This window comes from Malaya genurostris, chromosome 3, assembly GCF_030247185.1.
Source record: "Malaya genurostris strain Urasoe2022 chromosome 3, Malgen_1.1, whole genome shotgun sequence".
Classification (NCBI taxonomy): Eukaryota; Metazoa; Arthropoda; class Insecta; order Diptera; family Culicidae; genus Malaya; species Malaya genurostris.
The window spans coordinates 229,087,306-229,110,434 of record NC_080572.1 but is presented as its reverse complement, the minus strand read 5'-3'; the positions used below and the strand labels follow the sequence as shown (position 1 = coordinate 229,110,434).

General features: G+C 36.0%; 1 protein-coding gene across 13 annotated transcripts in view; it reads right to left on the bottom strand.

Annotated features, from left to right (window-relative positions):
* Positions 1 to 23,129, bottom strand: part of LOC131439486 (collagen alpha-1(XVIII) chain) — an 805,709-nt gene that overhangs the window by 629,328 nt on the left and 153,252 nt on the right. For all 13 annotated transcript variants that reach the window (XM_058610552.1, XM_058610559.1, XM_058610551.1 and 10 more), the window contains one exon: positions 21,476 to 21,496. In XM_058610552.1, the coding sequence (XP_058466535.1) occupies positions 21,476 to 21,496 (21 nt within the window). The remainder of the gene's footprint in view (positions 1 to 21,475; positions 21,497 to 23,129) is intronic.

Sequence of the window (23,129 nt, the reverse complement as noted above, 5' to 3'; positions counted from 1 at the left end):
AAGAAAACAAGAAACTAAAACTTAAACAAAAAACAAAAAAAAAACAAAAAACAAAACAGAAAAACTAAAAACAAAAAACAAAGAATCGTATTCGTGTCAAAAGTGATATGCTTCTAACAGTTTTTTTGAAATTTTCTATAATTTTTGGTGTATTATTATGCTTTCAAATGTTTATTTCCTACTGAGTCTACTGATTGATTAATTATTGATTAAGTTCTTTCGAAAACATGAACAATTAAATTATTGATGTGTCTCGAAAACCGGGCTAAGCCGGGCAATAAAAAACGTTAGACTCAGTCGGACACATAATTTTCGACGTGAAATTCATATCGGATTCTTGGAACATGCCTAAATATTGATATCTATATTTGAATTCTTTTCACCTATTAAAACTAGATTTACCATAAATTTAATCAAAACGTTAATGGTATAATCAAATTGTGTTCAATAAAAACATTCTAAAGTTAGTTTCAACATCAATCAATTGAAACTGCAGGGTGGAAAGTTTCGAGACAATATTTACATTTGCCGCTAGTAGGATTATGTCTCACACAAGGTTGAAACCAACAGACAATCCATTCGAACACGATTCCATTTTGTTTGGCATTTTTTTTTGTGCCCTACCGTATTCGTTCTTAATTTTTGTGTGAACTTTATAGTCCGGTCTAGCCCTCGCGGTTTCTAAACATTTGATTTTGAGTTGATTAGTGACTTGGTAAAAAAACTAGTGCATGATTTTCCATATCACAAATTGAGAATTGTAGTTGAAAGTACATTGGATTAAAACGTGCTTAATCCATTTCTGGGTCAATAATCGTTTTTCTCTCAAGAATTGTGACTAGAAAAACCGGTCATCAAAAACTTTTTGTTCTAAATTACACAAAACGTATCAGAATTTCAATAAATTTATATATTAATATTAAGATTTTATATCAAGCATTTGTATCGATTGGTTCTGATTATATCTAGGATTATTTTTATGTAAAGTATTATTATTGTTGAGCATCGTGAATCGTTTTCCATAAACCTTTCCTCTCATGGAGAAAAAAATTATAATTCTAATATAATATTAAAAATTTAACATAATTTGATCATCAAATCAAATTCTGATACAATTTCAAAATATCTGTTTATCGGATGAAAAAGTGTATATCTTAAGTATATTTCTTTGTTGGTATAAACGAGTAACAATTATTTCATAATTCTGATATGGTCTTCTGATCGGGTACGAATGTGCTTAAAGTGGCATGAACCAGAGTCGTAGTAAGTATTTCTGGTACCAGAGGCGAACTATGAAATAGTCGCCCTCGTTAGTTATTTACCAAACACTATGAATACGAACTTACATTATTTCATTTTTCAGTATGGTTATTTTAAGTAACATTTTCAATTTTAATAAATACTTGTAGCTCTCTTGAGTGTTAGATCATAAATCTCGCATCGAAACTGTAAACTCCACAGAAGCTTTATTAAAACCATGATGAGATCATATTGGAGCCAAGTTCTTCATAAGGTTTGTGAACCAAAATGAAGAAGCAGCGTTAAATGCATTTAGAAATGATTCAAAATTCAAGAGAGTTTTAAAATTTTCTTCCATGTTCCATAGTAAGAATATATCAGATTCTATATACGGCCTTTGAGTTTTTTTTTCAGAAGTAAAAAAATGCGCTTTCATTTTTATCGTGTATGCAAAATAAGAATTATAACTAATAAACATTATTTTTTGTGATTTTTGACCATTTCGATTTAAATCAGCTCAACGTTACGTCAAGAACAGTGCGAGCGTTTTCAAAATGAAGCAACAGTCAATCGTATTTCCTCTTTTTTTTGCATTCTGAAATTTATTTGATGTCAATGAATGCAACGGTAGAACAACAAAATGTCGGACATGAAATTTTCCTTTATGCAAATTACGCTTAATCTACAAAGTAATAAATCCTTTAGTTCACAACAAATGTGTCATTGTGTCACTTTAAACAACAAATTGACACGAAAGTAGTCATTTTATTTTTGGAAAGATGTTCTTGCTAAGTTGTTAGACCAAGCAAAAGGTTTTATGCAAACTTTAAAACGACCGAAAAAATTGTTAATTGTAAAAAAAGGAATTGACTATAGCTGCCATGAAACCATAGGAGGGGGCCCATGAAATTTCCGAAATAAAAAAAAATGTTTGATGCCAAATGTCTAGAAATTGCTTGAAACTTTGAGATTCAAAATTTCAAAAATAATTTCTTTTTTAAATCAACTGTGGAGTTCAAATCTTCGGGATCAAACATTAAAAAAAAAGTTTTCTAAATTTTCAAAAACAAATTTAAAAAAAAATTGTTTTTCAAAAACTTGACTCTAGAATGCCAAATGTTAAAAAATTGCATGAAACTTCGAGATATATTGTCATCTCAAACCAGTGGCGTATCGAAGCAAATTTGGCGCCCGGGGCAAAAAAAGAGTTTTGCCGCTCCCATCGTTGGATTAGTGAGCAAAACACAAAAATCCGGAAATTCGCAAACATCTTCGTCGAGCAAAAAAAAAAGGTCCTAAAGATAACTTTGCCGCCCCCTTCAACTGTTGCGCCCGGGGCGAATGCCCCCTTCGTCCTAGGTACGCTACCTTCCGGCCCTTTGCCCTAGGGACGCTACTGTCTCAAACATTTTTTTTTGAAAAAAAATCGACTCTGGAACTTCGAATTCGATTTTTTTTATTCCGAATGTCTTAGAATTGCATAAAATGTCGAGATCTGGTGTTATTTCGATGTTTAACGAATTTTGAAATATTTGACCTCAAAAACATATTTACGATTTTGGAAATTTCAAATTTCCTAGAATCGATTTGTTTCAATATTAAATATTTCGAGATGACACTAGATCTCGACGTATTAGACAATTCTAAGACATTTGGCATAAAAAAATCTCTCGTCTCATATGGTGATTTTTCACGACCGAAAGATTTAAAACTTTACCGCCTTGCGGTTAAAGCTCAAATTTTGCATAGGGATTTTTTAGGTTTGTTAACTTTTGCACATAGTATGAAACACAGGAAAAGGACTGGGTTGTTCGAACTGTTGGCGTAGGACTACACAACTATTGTTAAAATCACTGTTAGTTTTTGTTTTGAACATTTGAATAGCAGTTATCTTTTGTGTTCCTCATATACTTTTGATATAGTTTCAGAGTTTTAAATTTCCAGAAAAGAATCGTTAGTTTGTGTATGTTGATGATGAGCGGTGTTATGGCAACATAATTCAATTGTAAAAGAAACACTTTTTGTACGAGTCCTTGTACGGACAAGGATTTTTTGTGTCAGTAATGCTGTAGTACTAGCCATGCAATGATTTTGAATAGTAAGAATCGGTTGCCAAGTCTGTTGAAACAAAAAGGGAAAATTCCACAAAAGGAATGTAAGTTTCCTTTGCTTTGTATGGACAAGTCGATTCTACTTGGATGCACAAATGTCAACCCTGATAAAAATCATCCAGCACTCGAAGATCGAAGTCGTTCAGCATCTGGAATGAGAAAAATCAGCAGAACTCCGACAAAAGTCATTTTCTATCATGCATAGCGAACGGCGCATAAAAATCCACAGAGAGATGATTAGCATAGAATCGTTTTCCACAGCACAAACGAATCGCACAGAATGCAAGTCGATTGAATACTAATTGAATTGCAAAGAGGTTCAGTTTGGTAAACATGGAAAATTATACATTGAATCGATGCCATATGACCCATGCTTGTACGTTTTTTCGTATTTTGAATTCGCATACCTATATAAAATTCAAAGAGTAGTCCTACGTCAGAACGTGCGATATCAGTGCAGTGAATAGTATTACAGATATCTACGGACTTGCACATTCGATTAAATTTGAATCTGGCAATAGCCATTTTTCGGAAACGGTAGTCCCTTTCGGGGAGGATGGGAAACCTTCCCAATGGCTTTTAGAATATTTAATTTTTCAGCGGTTTAGCACTAAGCAGTTCAATTTGAACTGCTCTGCATTGATGAGTAAAAGACGAAACGTAAAAATAATAAAAACGGTTATATCCCCTAGCACAAAATTTGGTTAACCCCTAAATGACCAAACCTGCATCGGCCAGAAATAGTCGAAAACACGTTTTCGTTCGGCACGTCAGAAAAGATATTGCACTTCGTTACAAAACAAAAAGTGTTCTGTAAGCAGTAGAAACTTTACGTTTGCTTAGCGGTTCAAATTGAACTGCCGTGTTTAGCTCTAAGCAGTTCAATTTGAACTACTTTGCACTGATGAGTCTAAGACGAAACGCAAAAATAAAAAAAAAATAATAATAATTTTAATTTTTGTTCTTTAAGAGGTTCACCGGATTGTTTTCTAAGAATTAGATCATTGGTAGGTCCAAGTGTACAGCCACAAACGAGAAGAGAGCGTCTCTTACTCATGAAATATAAATATTACGGTCGTCACTGATTGGCGACTCTGTATTCTGTATTGCGTTTTCACATATATAAATGATAAAGATTACGGCATCATCTCATCGGATTTTTGTAGTCGTATAATACTAATCTGAAACGTAATCTAACATAATTTAAATCGTTTTCCTGAAAAAAAAAAACGCAAGAAACTTATGTTTTCATAAACTAAGTGCTCAAGAAATTTTTACCAATTTTACCAATCATGTTTTGGTACCACCTGAATGTTGGATACCTATACCTTCTCTTGTGACTCTCGATCAGGCCACAAGGACTCCATGTAAAACGTGTATCACTTACGACGACTCTCAACTGGCTGCATGTCAATACAGCCGAAAAAGCCTTGTGAAAAACTCGACAAGAAGCCATCTACACCCAAGAATATTAACCGTACTACTTTTAGTAACACTCTGCCAAAATAACCACAGTAATTTGGCCACGACACAGCAATACAATATCCTCATCAACGGAACCAACTCTTCACCCCAATTTACTGGATAGCAATAAGAGTACCTTTTCCCGCGAAAAAGGGTAACAATGAATTCTAGTAACAAGCAATTCAAATTATTTATTACTCTAAACTCGTTCATGGTAAGCAGAAGTAAATCCGCCAAAACAGTGTTTTTTTTAAATAATGAAAAAAAGTTCAGCAATCCGTACGTGGTCAGACTTTGCACGGTCGATGCGTGGTTAAGTTTTCAGTCTTGGTCGTATGATATCCTGCAGCGGGTGAAACTCGATTGTATGTGGAGTTTCATCCGCTGAAGGATATCATCAGTGTTGCTAAGCTCGCTCATATTGGGCAGATAATTCTCACTCGTGTGCCATCAATACATCTAAAACTCCCGTGTGAGTGTGCTCCCCATGGTTATTTCCATGCTTTATTTTGTTATCGCAGTGCTCTTCTGTGAGTTACGATGAAACACCGAGAACTCCTATCGTGCATATTCCACCGCTCATTCTTTCGTTGGCCAACTCGTCGGCGTGCACACTTTTACTTACGCTGTTCCTCATAAATACTCGCACTCTTGCTCTCACTTACAATTTTGCTCCTACTCACAATTTTGCTCCCACTCGTACTCTTATACCGTTTTTTCTATGCGCGGAGGATTAATATGCAATCTGATCAAGCTCGATCATGCTGTGCTTAGAAGCAAATATAATGATAATAAAAAATAACAATATCCATACTTAACTTGAATTTCATACACAGAGGTAACAGGAGCACAGTACTCGGCTAGAGAGAACACACACAAGCTTTCAAACCAGCCCGGTGGCAAGAATAGAGCGTTCTAACAAGTGCTATTGTAGCCAAGATTTCGGACGTTCGGCGAGCGATCAGACATAATTTGAAATAGAGCGAGCTGACTCGCAGTAGCAACCCACTCGCTGTAAGTGTTTACTCCTGCCGACTCTCACTCATCGTATCCGAAAGAAAACACCACTCGTGTTTAAAATGCACCTTTTTGTGAGTGACTCATAAGCATGCGCGGAGGAGTGCGAGTAAGATAGAATACGCCTCGCACTCGCTCGAGAATGTACTGCATGCACTGGGTTCTCGCTCTATTAGCAACACTGGATATCATACGGCCAAGACTGAAAACTTAACCACGCATCGACCGTGCAAAGTCTGACCACGTACGGAGTACTGAACTTTTTTTCATTGTTTAATTGTTTAATTAAAACTTATTGAATAAGCATTCTGCACTCACGGAGTACTGATATGTGTGTGGTTTTGGGTTTCAATGCTATTGTTTGGAAAGCGTGGTACCCTTTTTGGGCAGCCAGCTGCCTTGAAACTAAATTAGTGTGGTTACATTACCAGCAAGAAAGCAATGCATTCAACACACATTCTCCATGTTGCCGATGTTGTCTTTAAATTTCACCCTAAAGCTTGCCAGTAACACATTATTACACTGTCGCACAGTTTGAACTTTTCATGACAGCCGTTCGCCTGTTCGAGTTCCTCAATCGTCGTCAACAAAACCAACGCCATGCGCCGTTCCGACAGAATGACATTATTTTATCCCACGGAAGTCAGAATTGTGACATACCACTAATATCTTGAACAAAGCGTTATACCGCCAGTGCCATCTGCGTTCGAAAATTTTCCCAGTTTTCCGGACCGGAAGGAAAAAGCAGTTTTCTGGTGGTTTTGCATAGCGTTGCTTTTCTCGGCAGGAAAAAGGCAACACTATCAAACGGATCAGCGCATTCGAAAGAAAGTTCACATTCTCCTCGTTTGCTCCGACCGCTCGGATGGATTATCGTCGAGTCCGTGCAATGCATATTAAGTGTCGGATTTCCACTGCCGGGGTGGTAAAACCAAAGCAACTAGACTCCGACGAGGTTGAAGTTTGAAATAGTAGCAGAGGGCAAATAGTAAGCGACTCCATTTTTCGACATGCCTGCAGAGGTTTTTTATGGTTCATTTTCATATTTGCATGATACTCTTTCGAACTTTGTGGGGGGGGGAGGATGTGGCCACAATGTTTCTGGTCTGAAGAGTTTTAACGAACATTGGGCTGGGATCTGGGGAGCAAAACATCTTAGGCATCGCAGCATCGAAACGTCGAACGAGTAACATTACGTACTGCTATTCAAAAGCCACCCGTCAGTCGATCTGCTCGGCTACCCATTGTACGAAATTTTCCCGGCTGACACTTCCCAGTGGCATGCCAAGGGATGAGCTTTGATCCATCAAATGACTCTATCAGATTCGTACTTCCAAAGAATTGGATTCTTTTCTCTATGCTCACAATGGATTGAATTTTTTTCCCGGAATCATACGCTTTGCAAGTTTCTTTTTTTTACATGACAACATATTGAAATAAGTCGGAGATAAACGATGACAGGGCCGATCATTTACGATACAAAGGGTGATAAACTTTCTTCCTCTGTTCCCGGTCACTGTAATATATTATACGACATCATATGATGGGACGGTTGATGCCGGCGGGACTACTGTTAAATTTAGCACCTGGCGATTGCCTTTGGAGGTGACTAAGGCCGAGACTGACCGTTTGCACAATCGATCCACCGTTAGTTAATTTGATGATAAACATTTTACCGTTCATCGTTCATCCCTTGTCGAGATTTATTCTTTTCTCATTAATCGACCTTATTTGATTTAGCACCTGGGAGTGTGCAAATGTTCAAACCTAGAGAAAATTTGCAGTAGATCATAAACAATAATAACGAGAAGCATCAACTTCAACTCTTGGAATTGAATTTACTGCGATAAATTTATGTATAGATTTAGTATCAATTAGAAATGATTGCATCGACGTTTGTGTTGAATTAATTGGCTTTCTAATGCATTTGGTATGTATTTCATTTTTTTACTATGGGGCTCCTTTTCAAACTTCACTCTGTGCAACAACGAGCAGAACTTAATCATGCAAGGCATCTATATACTTTTTTATACTTACTTATATATATTTTTCCTTACTATCGGAAACAAAAAACAGAAATTTATGATAATATTTTCAATAGTATAAGATAACCACAAGTAACTCAAAATAGAAGATTTCTAAAATGTGTGGTATGAACGAGCATTGAGGTGAAATTCAGTGCCAAAATAGGACGCGTTAAATTTCAACTGCATGAATTGAACGAATCATCACACAAAGCGTATCGTGCAAAACCAACACATAGAAATACAGAATATTTTCAGTGATTGAGAGCTGTGGGGTTACGATATGTTTTTTTGTACTTTCATTTGTTCCGTGTTATTCAATTGTACGGTAGAATATGTTTGTTGTCGGCAAGTCATATTTTGGTATACAATTCTGGAAGCGAAGCAGTAAAAGGGATAAAATTCACACAATCAACTCATACGAACGAGTATCTATATTTAAAGGTGTGAAAGAAGCATTGCACTTTTATTCGTATTTACGTGCTCAAGTTATGTCTGTGACATTACCCAACCACCTTTTTTAAATCAAACATTTGCTTTCCTTAAAGTTTAACGATTGGCTACTAGTATCTTGTAATTGGCAAACCGCTTAATGCAGGCACATGAATTATTTTTAAACTAATTTTAATTACATGAATCAAATATCGCTCTGTCAAACGATTTTCATATCATCTACCCCCCGTAAATTTTTATTGTAGACTAGAGATGGAATGTAGAAAACCCTGTCAAGATTTCCACACGTTTTCCACGTAGAATACCTACGGTATAATGCCTAATAAGAAACAAATAATATACGTGGGTTTGTAGAAAACTCCAAAATAATGATTTTGAATTAATACATAAAGAATAACTGCTAGCTCCAATCGATCGTAGTTCTGAATGAACAATGTGTTTGTATATATTTATGAATTGTATTGCCTCTTTGGGTCCAAAAAGTGAAAATCGATGGGTTGAAATTTTTATTTTACTCATTCAAAATCGTTGGATTTAATTGTTTCACAAACTTATTCAGCACTCAGAACCCTGTTCAGACTCAGTATTTGTGAAGTTTGTGAAATATAATACAGCTTTTCACGTAGAAATACTTGATACAAGGTAGAAAGCGGTATCATACGTTCTCTACTTAGAAAGTCACTTACGTATAAAACACTCACAAACATCACAAATGCAGTGTCCTAACAAGGTCCTGAGTGATGAATAAGTTTGAGAAATACATACTTAAACATTAGACGACTTCGAAATATGAAATTCAATTTAAAGATTATAATAGTGTAATAAATGATACACGACATGAAAAAACCGAAATAGTGCAATAAATAATACACGACTCGAAAAAATAATACCCGACACGAAAAGAGCATCAGAATTTCGACTAATCATGCGACCAATCTTCAGCTTTCAAATGAGCCGAGATATGATTTGCAGAAAAATAGAATGTAACTTAATGAAAAAAGTGAAAGAAATTCAACTAAACAATGCTAAGAGTTCAGTACGCATACAGTTTCTTGGTCAGTATGAAGCAGAATTAGTTAGATTTTCTGTTTTAAATACTTGCAAAACAAAATCTCTGTTATTACCTTTGTAATATCAACGGATTGGCGCAATAGTTGATTTTTATCATTCAATTTCTAATCTTGAAAGACAATCAATAACATAGAAGAAGAAAACATTACAAATAAAACTTTTCTCCGAAGCTAGACGGAAATTGATAGGTTGAATGAAGTAGAATAGAGTAATCAGAAGTGAAACATTGAAATATCTGATAACTGAATGGAAAAAGAAACTTCTGCAATTGTCGCGTTTTACGACATGGAAGCAGGAACCAAGTGGATCTATTCTTGGTTAATTTTTTTCCGCCGGATTCCACACGGCATCTAGGCTGGTACTGTCCGGAGAGAGCTTATAGGTTTTAAAATAAATAGATTACGGATTGAGTTGTGATTAAGACTGAATGCCTCTTTATTTTATCAGTTCCTTAATTTATATCCTATCCTCTCCTAGTCTAGCTAATTAGTTTTCTCTTTTTTTACAATTGATGAGAATCTAGGGGAAGGAGTTAGAACGCGCAGTGTAAGTCGGGTTTAACCAATGGGACTAGTTGTATCGAGTCGGCCATTGTATATTTTGTGAGTAAGAGAGGAAATAAGCTTCTTGATAAGAGCGAGCGGGTGTGATACGGAGAGGAGCGGGCGATAGCATGTTGGGTTATTCTCGTGAGTGTCGGTTTGAGTTAGTGTGCGTTCTTGAGTTACTGTTATTCTAGGTCGTGCTGGTTGGTATTCAATTGTGGACATGAGGGGCGTCAAGAAGTGACACAGTAGGTCATGTTTATTTCGTGTGTTCGGCGATGATATAACAATTTGAAACTTGATGCTTCCTTGTTTCTGCAGTCGAAATTTATGTCTACGTCGTTCCTTTCTTTGGGTCAGTATAAGTGTTGATATTTTAGTTGCCTTCATGTAGGTAATGTATTTGTTTTATGTAGGCTTCTAGGTTTTCGTGGAATGGTGTTTTTACGGGATTTTGTCAAGTGCGCGTGGTCTGGGGTGTGAAAAAGATTTAGTCTTGAATATTCATATTACATGGTCTGAAATGTGTGAGGAGATTTAGCGTTAAATGCCCATATTACAAGGTACTACCAATCTCCTAGTGGACCCCAGCCCCTTCAACAAAACTAACAAAGATCTTGCTCAAAAACTGAAACGAAGATATTGCTTTAATTGACACCGAGACATTGATAACTTTTACTCGGGAATCCGGATTTGTGTTACATATGCACTTTATAAAATCGATTCCATCTTACGTGATTCTTGACCAAGACGAAAAGTATATCTTTAATGAACTGGTCATCAACAAAAGTCAACTGGTACCAGATCCGATAACTGTGTTACTTTTAATTCCACTAATTATGCCGTAAATTCTACTTATCATGCTAATAAGCTTCATTGATATCTGAGAAGATGAAAATAAATTAGAAAAATTACCAAGACCAAGACCAAGACCAAGACCAAGACCAAGACCAAGACCAAGACCAATAATAACCGAAATCGGTTTGTTTGACCGTCTACTGATAAAAACTATCAAGTGTAGAAGATTTGAGGTCGATTTGGAAATTTTTTACGGTTTTTTGCCCTTTTCAGTGATCGTATAAAATTTTTAACACACTTTATTCTATATTTCCGGATCTGGAAGTCGGATTCGGATGAAATTCCGTATGGGACCACAGCACCTTTCATTTGAACCTAAGTTAGAGAAAATCGGTCGTGCCATTTATGAGAAAGTCTAGAACATATATATATATATATATATATTTGCATATATTTGCACATTTTGTTCCATAGCTCCGGAACCGGAAGTCAGATCAAAATAAAATTCAAGAATTTAGTATGGGACCTGAAGAGACTTCATTTGAATCTAAATTTGTGAAAATCGGTTCAGCCATCTCCGAAAAAAGTTGGTGCACGTATTTTTACAATTTTTTGCACATTTTACCCAATCATTCCGGAACTGGAAATCGGATTCAAATAATATTCAGGAATTTTGTATAGGATCACAAGTCCTTTCATCTGAATCTAAGTTTGTGAAAATCGGTTCAGCCATCTCCGAGAAAAGTTAGTGCAAAAAACGTTACAAACACACACACATACATACACACACAGACATTTTACGTACTTGACTAACTGATTCGAATGGTATATGACACTCGGTTTCGCTTTAAAAGTCGGTTTTCACAGTGATTGCATAACCTTTCTATATGAGAAAGTCAAAATGAGGGGTGGGTAATGTCAGGGTCATAACCGGATGACGTGAATACGAATAAAATGAATGTTTCAATTTCTTTGATTTTCATGAATCTGAATTCTAGACCCGGAGTTCTGGAACTAAACTCTGAAACTCAATTTTTCAAGCTAGACTCTGGAACTAAGTTCTGAAACTGAGTCCTAGAACAGAATTCTGGTTCGAAACTGAGTTCTGAACTTTAGTCCTGTCCAAGATTCAGTTTTCAAATTCGGATTCAGAATCCAGCTTCGAAACTGAATTGTATAATCCAGATCCAGGATTTAGTTCACAAATATTCAGAATCTAGTTTTTGAATTCAGTTGCACTTCTAAAACTGTAAAAGTGAGCTTTGAATTCTAATTCTAGACCAGCAATATTTAACTGAATTCTAAAAACGGTTTCGGGAAAGCATTTTAGAAAAGAATTCTGGAAACAAAACTGAGTTTTAGACTACTTTTACCTGGAGCTGTTTGCGGAATATAGTGCAACTATTGAGTTTTAGATCTGAATTGTGGTCCGGATTTTTGGTCTGCAGTTCTAGAACTTGAGGTTCAGAACTCAATTTCCGAATTTTGAATGTGAATTATAAATCTGAATTCTGGATAGGAGTTTTGCAACTATATTCTGGTCTGAACCTCAATTTCAATTCCAGAATTCTATTTCAAAATTTTGACCCAAGTACAAGAATTTCTTTTCCAAATTATAATTCCAGAGTCTGAATCTTAGATCTGGATACTGAAAATGAAAAAAAAAATTGAATTTTGAAACCGAATTTCAGAATTGAACTCTAGAATTGGATTCTGGACCTGAATTGCGAGGTAAACAGAGATGCCAGGTAAACATTTCAAATATCTGTAGTCAACAAGGATCTCTTGTAGCAGCAATTTCTCGATAAAGTATGATACGCTAAACTGACATGACGAGCAAAAAAATGGTCGCGGTAAAGTCATAAGTTTGTAAATTTTGACGAAAGTATGCGAAAAACTCGATTTTCAAAAGTCTGCGAAAGTCTGCTTAACAAAAACTGTCAGCAGCACTATATAAGAAATCTGCAGATTTACAGACAAATCTGCAGATCTGGCATCCCTGAATCTGTCACAAATTGCTGATCATATCTTCAATCACGTGTAAAAAAAATTATGTTGATACTATGACTAAAACAAGAAATATTCACGATCAAAAACTTATCACTCTTCCAGAGGGTAAATTTTGAAAAGGCGCCCCATTGTAAAGTAATACCAATTCCCGTCAAAACTCTCAAATCTTTTCAATAGTAACTATGACTTGTGGGCTGATCTGCTGCAAGGGTTTCGTAAATATTTTCCAGCAATATCCAGCAGCAGAAGTTTCGCATTCAACAAAAATGTACTAAAGCTTGATTGACAGAGATGAAATTAATCAATTCGGCCCTTTTGGGAACCATAAACCGATCCCAAGAATCGTTCAGGCAACAGGATTCCAAGTGTTGCAATGACCGATCAGCTGATCATAACAGAACTGCGTAAGAAGCTGTTTCGGTGTCTAAAACTTTGTAGAATTCATTTAGGAGTTAGCCAATTTTCTTTTTCTGCCTTTCTCATATAGAAAGGTTAGGCAATCACTGTGAAAACCGACTTTTGAACCGAGGCTCGGAGGGCCGAGTGTCATATACCATTCGACTCAGTTCGTCGAGTACGCAAAATGTCTGTGTTTGTATGTAACGTTTTTTTGGACTAACTTTTCTCGGAGATGGCTGAACCGATTTTCACAAACTTAGATTCAAATGAAAGGTCTTGTGGTCCCATACAAAATTCCTCAATATCATTTGGATCCAATTTCCGATTCCGGAGTTATGAGGTAAAATGTGTAAAAAAATATAAAATATGTGTTCTAACTTTTCTCATAGATGGCGCGACTGATTTTTACAAACTTAGGTTCAAATGAAAGGTCTTGTGGTCCCATACGTAATTTCTGAATTTCATCAGGATCCGACTTCCGGATCCGGAAATATAGGGTAAAGTGTGTTGAAAATTTTTTACCATCACTGAAAGGGCGAAAAGAGGTAAAAAGTTTTCTAAATCGACCTCAAATCTTCTCCAATTCATAGGTTTTATCAGTAGACGGTCAAACAAACTGATTTCGATTATTCTTTAAAGAATCGAAGAAAATTATTTTGAAGAATACCACAGTATTATATATGATGGTATGATTGATATGAGAAAGGCATCATTACACCACTAGGTGGATTAAAACAGGTTTTTTAATTTACAAGACCGAATGTTTAAAAGAATTTGTTGCCAAAGTAGGTTTCCCTTATAAACTTTGCTGATTGAGTACCGCTTAAAAATGTCCCGAATCCTCAGCTTTGCACAACCCATATGACCGAACGTTTAAGCAGAACAGAGAAACATAAGTATCGGGATTGGACAAATACAATTTTCTCGGATAAAGAAATTTTTAGTGAGAGGGTTTGAGTTAAGCGTTCCTGGTTGGGAAACAGTACCGATTTCGTTTCGTTCATTGCACTGACTAAAGTAAAGCCTTAGTATTACATTCCTTTTGTGGAATTTTACCTACTATTTTAACAGACTTCGCTGCCGATTCTTAGCGTACAGAACCATTGCATGCCTGGTGCTACGATTCAACTGACACTAAAAATCCTTCTAGGTATTTTACATATGACATATGACAGCTGGCTTGTAATACCAACCGATGCAATCCTTATAGAAAATATCACAGCAGACTTTCCGGGAAGCTTGTGAAGAAGTTATCCCGGAGAATCCAGAAGTTTTCCAACGGTCACTGAAAACTTCGTCAAAAACTGACCCCGAAAATGTCGGGCCTTGTGTCGAAACTTTCCAAATACTCGCGACTAATTCGTAGAGTAAATAAGAATAACTAACGTATCATATTTCATTAAACACATCGCCAACCAATCAAATCCTCTCGACACATTTAGTTGTCTAACGGGTGCTGCAATATGATGGTAAAACTTTGATAGACTGATGAAATTCCATTATATTAATTATTAGTATAACCGATTGCCCGTTCAATAGTGCGTGCAAAATTTTGTAATCGGCTTTTTGGTTACGGTATTTTACTGTGCCAGCCGGTATCGGGAAATTTAGACCCCGATTTCGAATCCGATTTATGTTTCCGAATGGTTTATTTTGATACTTTATAACGCGCGGTCGGCGAACATAAGCGTATTTATTGCAACAGTGTGTTCCTTTCATGAGCACAATTCGAAGTTTAAACAGTTTGTGATTGGTAATTGAATTGATTAAATGACGCAATTGCATGTGCAGTTTAGAACTAATTACTTTTTGATCCCACGATAAAAGCGATAAGCTAGTTAATTAAATTAAGCACCTGCGGGTCGGATTAGGACACCGAGCCTTTTTTTTTATTTACGATTAGATCACCTAGGTATCTAGAGGAAAAAAAAAACTTTGACCACAAAATGTTTGCCGGTCTGCTTGAAACATTGATTTTTTTTATCACCCTGACGAGAATTTTTATTGCGCCATCTGATCGTGACCAACTTTTGCAACATTTTGCGTTTACGCTGCTGGCTTCAAAAGTGACACAGTATCTGGTTGGGGACCGAGGTTCGGGTCTAATTGGATCCTAGACATGTGAACGATCCCCGTAAAACGACAGTAAACTGGTGTTAATTGGTGCTTTTATTTTTAGTCTGATTAAAACTGCCAATATGCCGACCAGGGCAGGGTTTTTCCACTTTTCCCATCCATCCATCCAAGCCTCGTGGTTCCACGCGGCTACGGCGGGAATTATAATGAAATGGGGTGAGGTCTCGCAGAAATGTATGAATGGATAAATTGAAATTATGATAGCGTGTAAGTATGCTAATAAATTTTAATTAATTTACAGCGTAACTTCCTCGCCAAAAGTCGGTTGAAGCCGAAGACCTCGGAGGAAAAAATCGAGACAGAGGGGGTGGCCTGAATCGGTCGATGGTCGCGTTATATATTAAGTACTAGTAAGTAGTAGGATGGAAGTGGAAAAAATAGTTGGTCTTGATAAAAATGCTCTGATTCATAGAGTTATGGGTTAGGCGTTCCAATGCTACGGTATTTGCATTTTGTATTTGTACCCGTCGTTATTCAAAAAAATTAAATCTTTCTTAAATTATCTTCAATATCACTCAACAGTAACAGTCATAGCCGTGTTTGTCGGGAAACCCTGTATTTCCTATTCGCAACCGCAAATACCTTGCCAGATCATGAGATTTTTTTTCGAATTTATCGACAAAATTTAAATTCAGGCAGGGAGGCCATAATCCATCCTAATCCATTTCCCCATAAGTTTCGTCATCCATGAAGATGCATACTTCGTATTTCAACAGAACCTTATTATATAACTTCCGGGTATGTTCTATGGCCACTTCTGTTTCAGTGTTCTGTTTGTTTGCGTTTTTGGGCCGAAAATTTAAATCTTACTAGTAGACAAATCCTTCTGAGGGTGCTTTGGTCGACATTAAGTGTTTTTTTTTGGCAATAATGACGACATCTTCAAATTCAGTTTCCGTTTCTTAGTGGAAGATACTCGTTGTGGTCATGCTGACGGATAGTATGCTGCGAAATCTTATTTTGGACAAGTGGTTGAAAAAGTCGTTATCGTTGACAGAAAACAATCGAGAATTCGATCGAGGTCCTGCTGCAGACGGTATCGAAGGCCATCATCAAATGTCTAAAACCCAAATTCGGTTCAGCGTGTACCATCCACGTAGTCGAAAAGGGCAAAACGCAAAAAACTAAAACAGATGAGGAACATGTGCTGAAACAGTGTACGTTGCTAACTCAACTGTGCAGAACATTAAAGCGAGATGTCGACTGAGATCATTCAAAGTGCGTAAAAAAAACTCAAACAGATGATAAATAGCTTTGAAAGTATTAATTTTTGCCGGAAAAATGCATCATTAGTTGTGAACCAAACAGCAGCGTACACGATGATGAAAAATACGTGAAGGCAAGCTTTCCACAAAATTCTGATAATAAAGTCTACCCTACGAAGGACATAGAAGAGAGAGAGAGAGAGAGAGAGAGAGAAAGAGAGTCAAAATTTAAAAAAACATAAAATTAAAAAATTTCAATAAAATATCTAGTTTGGCAAGCCATCTGTTCCTACGGTAAAATTAGTCAACCATTTATGATTTCCTAATGAAGGCTGATTGTTGGAAAGTGGAAAGAAACCTCAACAGTAAATTATGAGTTGATGACCGGTTTGCAACTAGTCCGTAATAAGTGACCGTAATATAATGTGTGGACAAAAGCTTACAAAATCGGAAGAGAGATGCATTTCTAAGGTGGGGGTGAAATATAAACATATTATGGCAAAAAAGTATGTTTGTGTAATGATACATATTTTCTTCCGAATACCTTTCAAGTGACATGACGTGTAAATTGAATCGAAAATCCGATAATTGGAATAAAGCGCATTTAAAAAACTAAGATTTTCGTGCACACAGTCTCGTACCCAGAGATGGAGGCTTAGATTCTTGTGGTAAACGAGTTACGATACGTTACCTTTAAGGCAGTAATAGATGTTACGAAGTGTTCTATACATCGCTCTTCTATAAATTATAGGTGTTACGAAGCGTTACATGCGTTACTTTTTAGTAAGTTGCAGGCGTTACGAAGCGTTGTAAACGTTACTTTTTTGTAAGCTATAGGCATTACAAAGCGTTACTTACTTGTAAGTTATAGGCGTTACGAAGCGTTATAAGCGTTACTTTTTTAATTTAGAGGCGTTACGAAACGTTACGAAGCGTTACACGCGATAATTTTTTTATAAGTTATAGGCGTACCGATGCGTTACAAACGTTACTTTTATGTAAGTCATTGGTGTTACGAAGCGATACATGCGTAACTTTTTGAAAGTTATAAGCGTTACGAAGCGTTACAAAGCGTTACTTTTTAGTAGGTTGAAGGCGTTACGAAGCATTGTAAACGTTACTTTTGTAAGCTATAGGCATTACAAAGCGTTACTAGCGTTACTTGTTTGTAAGTTATAGGCGTTACGAAACGTTATATGTGTTACTTTTTTAAGTTAGAGGTGTTACGAAGTGTTACATGCGGTACTTTTTAGAAAGTTGCAGGCATTACGAAGCTTTACAAACGTTACTTTTATGTAAGTCATAGGTGTTACGAAGCGATACATGCGTTACTTTTTTGATGGTTATAGGCGTTACAAAGTGTTACATGTGTTACTTTTTAGTAAGTTGAAGACGTTACGAAGCGGTACATGCGTTATTTTTTGTACGTTATAGACGTTACGATCTGTAAGCTATAGACGTTACATCCGTTACTTTCTTGTAAGATATAGACGTTACGAAACATTACCTGTGTTACTTTTTTGTAAGCTATAGGCGTTAGAAAGCGTTACATGCATTATTTTTTTGTAAGCTACAGGCATTACAAAGCGTCAGATGCGTTACTTTTTAATAAGTTGCAGGCGTTACGAAGCGGTGGCCTCTTGCATACAAACCTGTAACCGCCTCGTTTGCCCGGTCTACTAAAAGTTAGGTTTCTTTGCTTTAGTTAGAAAGCCGAACGAGCGGTAGCGAGGTCGGACAGCACACGAATCAAATCGATATGGCGAAGCCGCATTAGACATTTTTTTATTTAGTAAACGGAAAATACCACATACATTTGCTTGGTAGATACCTATGGAATTGCTTTGATGATTAGTGGGTAATATTCAACAAGTTTCTTTGGGAACTCCGTTCTGAGGTTCATGAATCAATCTTTATTCAAGAAGTACAATTGTAGGTCAACAAAACGGGCATTAACGATATCATCTTTAATTTGTCTTTATTTTAAAACGATTCTCATTACGATTTTCAGACAATTGCAGGAATCGGCGAAATGACCCTTTCGGCGAAATGACCCTTTCGGCGAAATGAAATTCGGCGAAGTGGCCCATTCGGCGAAATGGCATTCGGCGAAATGACCCTTTCGGCAAAATGACTTTCGGCGAAACGGCGAAACGGCTCTAAGTAAGTTATAGACCTAACGGAGCATTACAAAGGGTTACTTTTTTGTAGGTTATAGTCGTTATGAAGCGTTTCAGTACGCGAAGCGTTACGTGCGTTACTTTAATGTGAACTATGAGTGTTACATGCCTTTCCTTTTTATGAGATACAGCGTTACGAAGCATTACACGGAGAACGCTCCGATCATAAAATTTCTACATTGATCATTTCCGATCGAATCAGTGTTTTTTTAGAATTTAGATCTTTACTGATCTCGACTTCACATGATCATGATCATACAAAAATTAAAACCACTTAGAGATCATATCAGTTGTGATTTCGTAACGATGATTTATTCCTTGTTTAAGATCACTTGTGATGAAATCAGTAGTGATTTTTTATGTACGAGATCAGTGATCTTAAGATCAGCAGTGATCGGTGATTTCCCAGCCTTGTTCATAACTAATGATATTACATGTCAATATAAAATACTGTTTATATTTGGAACAACGATATTTATTTCATGTATCTCAACATGCCGAACTTTTTTCAAATAGATCATGACGTGTATCAGTAAGTATATTTTGATTATTCTCACAAATCAATAACATTATTTTTGTTCTAAACCAACTAAAACCGATTTGTTTTTCAACTAACAGAATTTTGGTCCCATAACAACACCAGTTAATTCAACTAAAATATTTGTTGAAATTGAAAGGTATGTGTCCTCACTAATTGACAGCATTTTTTTAACCAATTAAATTAGTTCTTTCAACCGTCGTTTCTGCTAATCGAAAAACAAAAATGACAGTATAGTTAAAACAACAATCGATTAGTTGTACCAACTTTTAACTAATCGAATTCAGAAAATCAACTAATATTCTGGTTAAAATGCGATCGCGGGTGGTTCCGTGTATAAGCATTACTCGTTTGTAAGTTAGAAACGTTACGATGCGTTACTTGTTAGTAAGTTTCAGGGGTTACGAAGCGTTACTTTTTGTAAGTTACAGACGTTACAAAACGTGACATGTGTTACTCTTTGTAAGTTTTTGGCTTTACGAAGCGTTACATGCGTCAGTTTGTTTAGTTGTAAGCGTTAAGTGCGTTGCCCATTTGTGAATTGCAGCCGTTACGAAGTGTTACATGCATTACTATTTTGTTAGAGGCGTTACAAAATGTTTCATGTGTTACAATTTTTAAATGGCGTTACATCCGTTACTCATTTGTAAGTTTTGTGTGTTACGAAGGGTTACATGTGTTAAGCGGTTGTAATATTTTAAATGTTACCGACAGCCTCGTAACCAGTGGGAAGGGGTAAAAGGCCACATTATAATATTCCATATTATTCAATTGTGTATTTGAAAATAGTTGATGCAAATAAGTCGTTTTCTAGAATAAGGGGCTCGTTTCTAGTTTTGAAGCAAAAAATTGAAATCTGTCACAATTCTCTCTCAGTTGACTGACTAGTTACATTACTTCATTATTTATTTTTAGTACGTTAGATAAGATATGATCAGTATCTAACGGAGAAAAACAGATAGGATAATTGACATGTGAATTCCAATTATGTAATGTAATGCCGTTGACACTGATAGGTAGCGTATAGACAAAAACAAAATCTGGAATCAGTGTCGGTGGCAAAGCAGAAAGGGGAAAACAATAGACAATTATTAGTGTCTGTTGAATTTGTTTCCGTAGATGGATAGGACTGCACGTGAATTCCGTGTTGACCAAGTACAGCGAAGCATGCTTGGTTCTTCAAATCAATTGGGTTATCTCTTCATGTGTTTTCATATGCAGGGTAGTTTTATTGTTAAAACAATTTCCTCGGTTGGGGACGGGTGATGGATAAGTCGATGCCTTTCACGAAGCCCACCTGAGTTCGATTTCCAACCCCGCACATAGGGTCAGGAAACATTTCTGGCTCGAAGAGGCGATTGACCTCAAGGCTAAAACCTCTATAGTATAAAACAAAAATAAATTCTCCCGTTAGAAGTAAGCTACTGGTTCGAGTCCCTTTTCTGAGATAACATTTTCGCGCTTTTCATTATATAATTGCATTCGTATGTCAATTGTTTCAATCTGTTTTTTTCCCGCTAGATATGGTTCATATTTAAGAACTTTATTTCTACTTAGCGGATTATGTTGATCCATGGGTTGGTATTACCTTCAGCATAATCTGCAAATGTACTGATAAGCTGAAAGCGAAACGTAATAGAAATAAAAGAAATAAATGAGAGCAGCTATCAATACTCGGAAGTGTGAAGAAGTCGTGTCAGTTTTATTCTTATTCACATCATCCAAACATGTCTCTACCATTACACACCCGTCTTTTGTCCGCTTGGTTTTTCTTTTTGCGTTGGGTTTAAGTTAGTGAAAAGAAATTCACTGGATTCCAATTTTCAGAGTAAGCTTTTCACTTATGGCATGCCTGATACCGACCTCACACACATCGAGTGTGGTATCAAGTTATCCAGTACATGATTCTGTACACAATTCTTGAACAAAATTAATGTCGTTTTCGCTTGAGAAAACTGAAACTGACCCAGGGCAGTTTCATCAAACAAACACTTTTCACAAAACTGTGTTGGATTCGCACTTAGCAACGGGGGTTTGAGCAAACCTAATATAAAAGTCAAGTTCGAAGTTGACTCGATTTTCAGTTCAACAACGTTGAAACTAGGTTCTTAATTGAATTCAAACAAACGGTTTGACAGCTGTTAGGGTGGAAACTGGGTTAGGTTTGGCATCAAACGAAAACGTCATAAATTTAAACTGAAATCTAACATTCCTGATTGCAAGATTACTTTGATACAAGCTAGTTAAAAAAAAAGAATGAATAGAAGTGCTTCAGTAAAACTTACCCCATAATATCGGTTGAATACCTGTAATAAGAGAAAAATGTTACTATTAGAATTGATTATCAATTATGATTCGAATAATATCATCAATCGCAGTAGGCTTCGAGCCAACACCTTGTCCCGCCCAAAGGTTCAGCTGAATCAGATACAGTTGACCATCATTCCATCGATCAGACACATTGAGAAACCTGCTTTTCTTTTTTTCGCTTGTTTTACAATGTGTTTCATTCTAAATCGGGTGATTGTTAAAACACGGTCGAGCTGAAGAATTCAGTTAATTAAAATTTGTCCCAATTTAAAATGTATCCTTTTATTGTCGTGTTGACATTGCCATCTTTCAAAATTTTATGTTTATCGCGTTTCCTTGCAGAGGTTTTGTCTGTTAATAAGAAGCATAGCCGACAGAAAAGCAACATACAACAACAAAAAAACGTTGTTTTAATAAATCTGTTCCGAGCTATCAAATCAGTCGTATTTTTTATTATTCGCTACAAATCATACAAATTGAATAGCTGGCGGAATCGCTTTGTACATTAGAAACTGGAGATCAAATCACAATAAAATTTTAATTTATTTATCACTGCATGTGACAGCTATCATGAATATTTACCAACCCTCAGTGTTGATTGCAGGTTCAGTTTGTGTGAACCAATAATTTTGGTGTATCTGATGAAACAGGTGAGGAATTACCTTGACATATCCAAATTTAGGCAGTGATAGTAACGATTCAAATATAAACTAGGTATTTGAATCATATCTTTTACTGTTTATAATAGAGATATGTGTGGAATTTTCAAGTGATTCGTAAATTCAACTAACGAAAAAAATTTTGTGAATATTTTTTTTTTTCGTTACGAAATGCACACAATATTTAATTATTTTGTGTATTGGAAGCTTTCTCAGTCACCAATCACTAGGCAAACGATTTATTTCTTGAATTGCTCGGTCGTATTTGGTCGGCTTGTTTTTTAAGGGAAATCTAGAATCTGCGATTTATGACTGAGAAAGCCTCCAATATTCATTAAAATTCATTTCCTAGTCCCTAAAACCATCATATAGTATTGAATTATTTCATTGTATTATTGTCTGCTCATTTTATTAATGATTAGGAGTAAACTCTTACACTGCGATTGATAACATTCTACCGAGTTACATCGAGTTGACTGAGGTATGGACTCGGGGATATCAAATCGGTATAAAATGTTCAAAACGACGTATGTAACAATGAGAGATTCTCTTTGTTTACTTTCTCTTTCGCTTATTGCGAAATATTCCTGCTTTTTTCGGTAATTTCTCCAGAGCAGATTGAAAGATGATAGCTTTAGTTATTATTTTCGGTAAATGATTGGAGAGAAGGAATGCTAAGAGTGCCGTAATAATCAAAAGAGAAAGTAAACAAAGAGAATCTCTCATTGTTACATACGTCGTTTTGAACATTTTATACAGAAATACTGTTTGTTTATCTGAATTCGAGTATCTTTTCATGTTCACTAAATATAATATGCGCATTACTTGAATTGTTTACAAAAATTACAAAGTATGCCTTATTTTTTAAATTGAATACTATGTATAAAGATACAGTATAAAGCTCGTTTTATTTTCAGTATGGTTTCTTTTTGACAACATAACTGTTGGACTATGACTTATGTTTGAAATT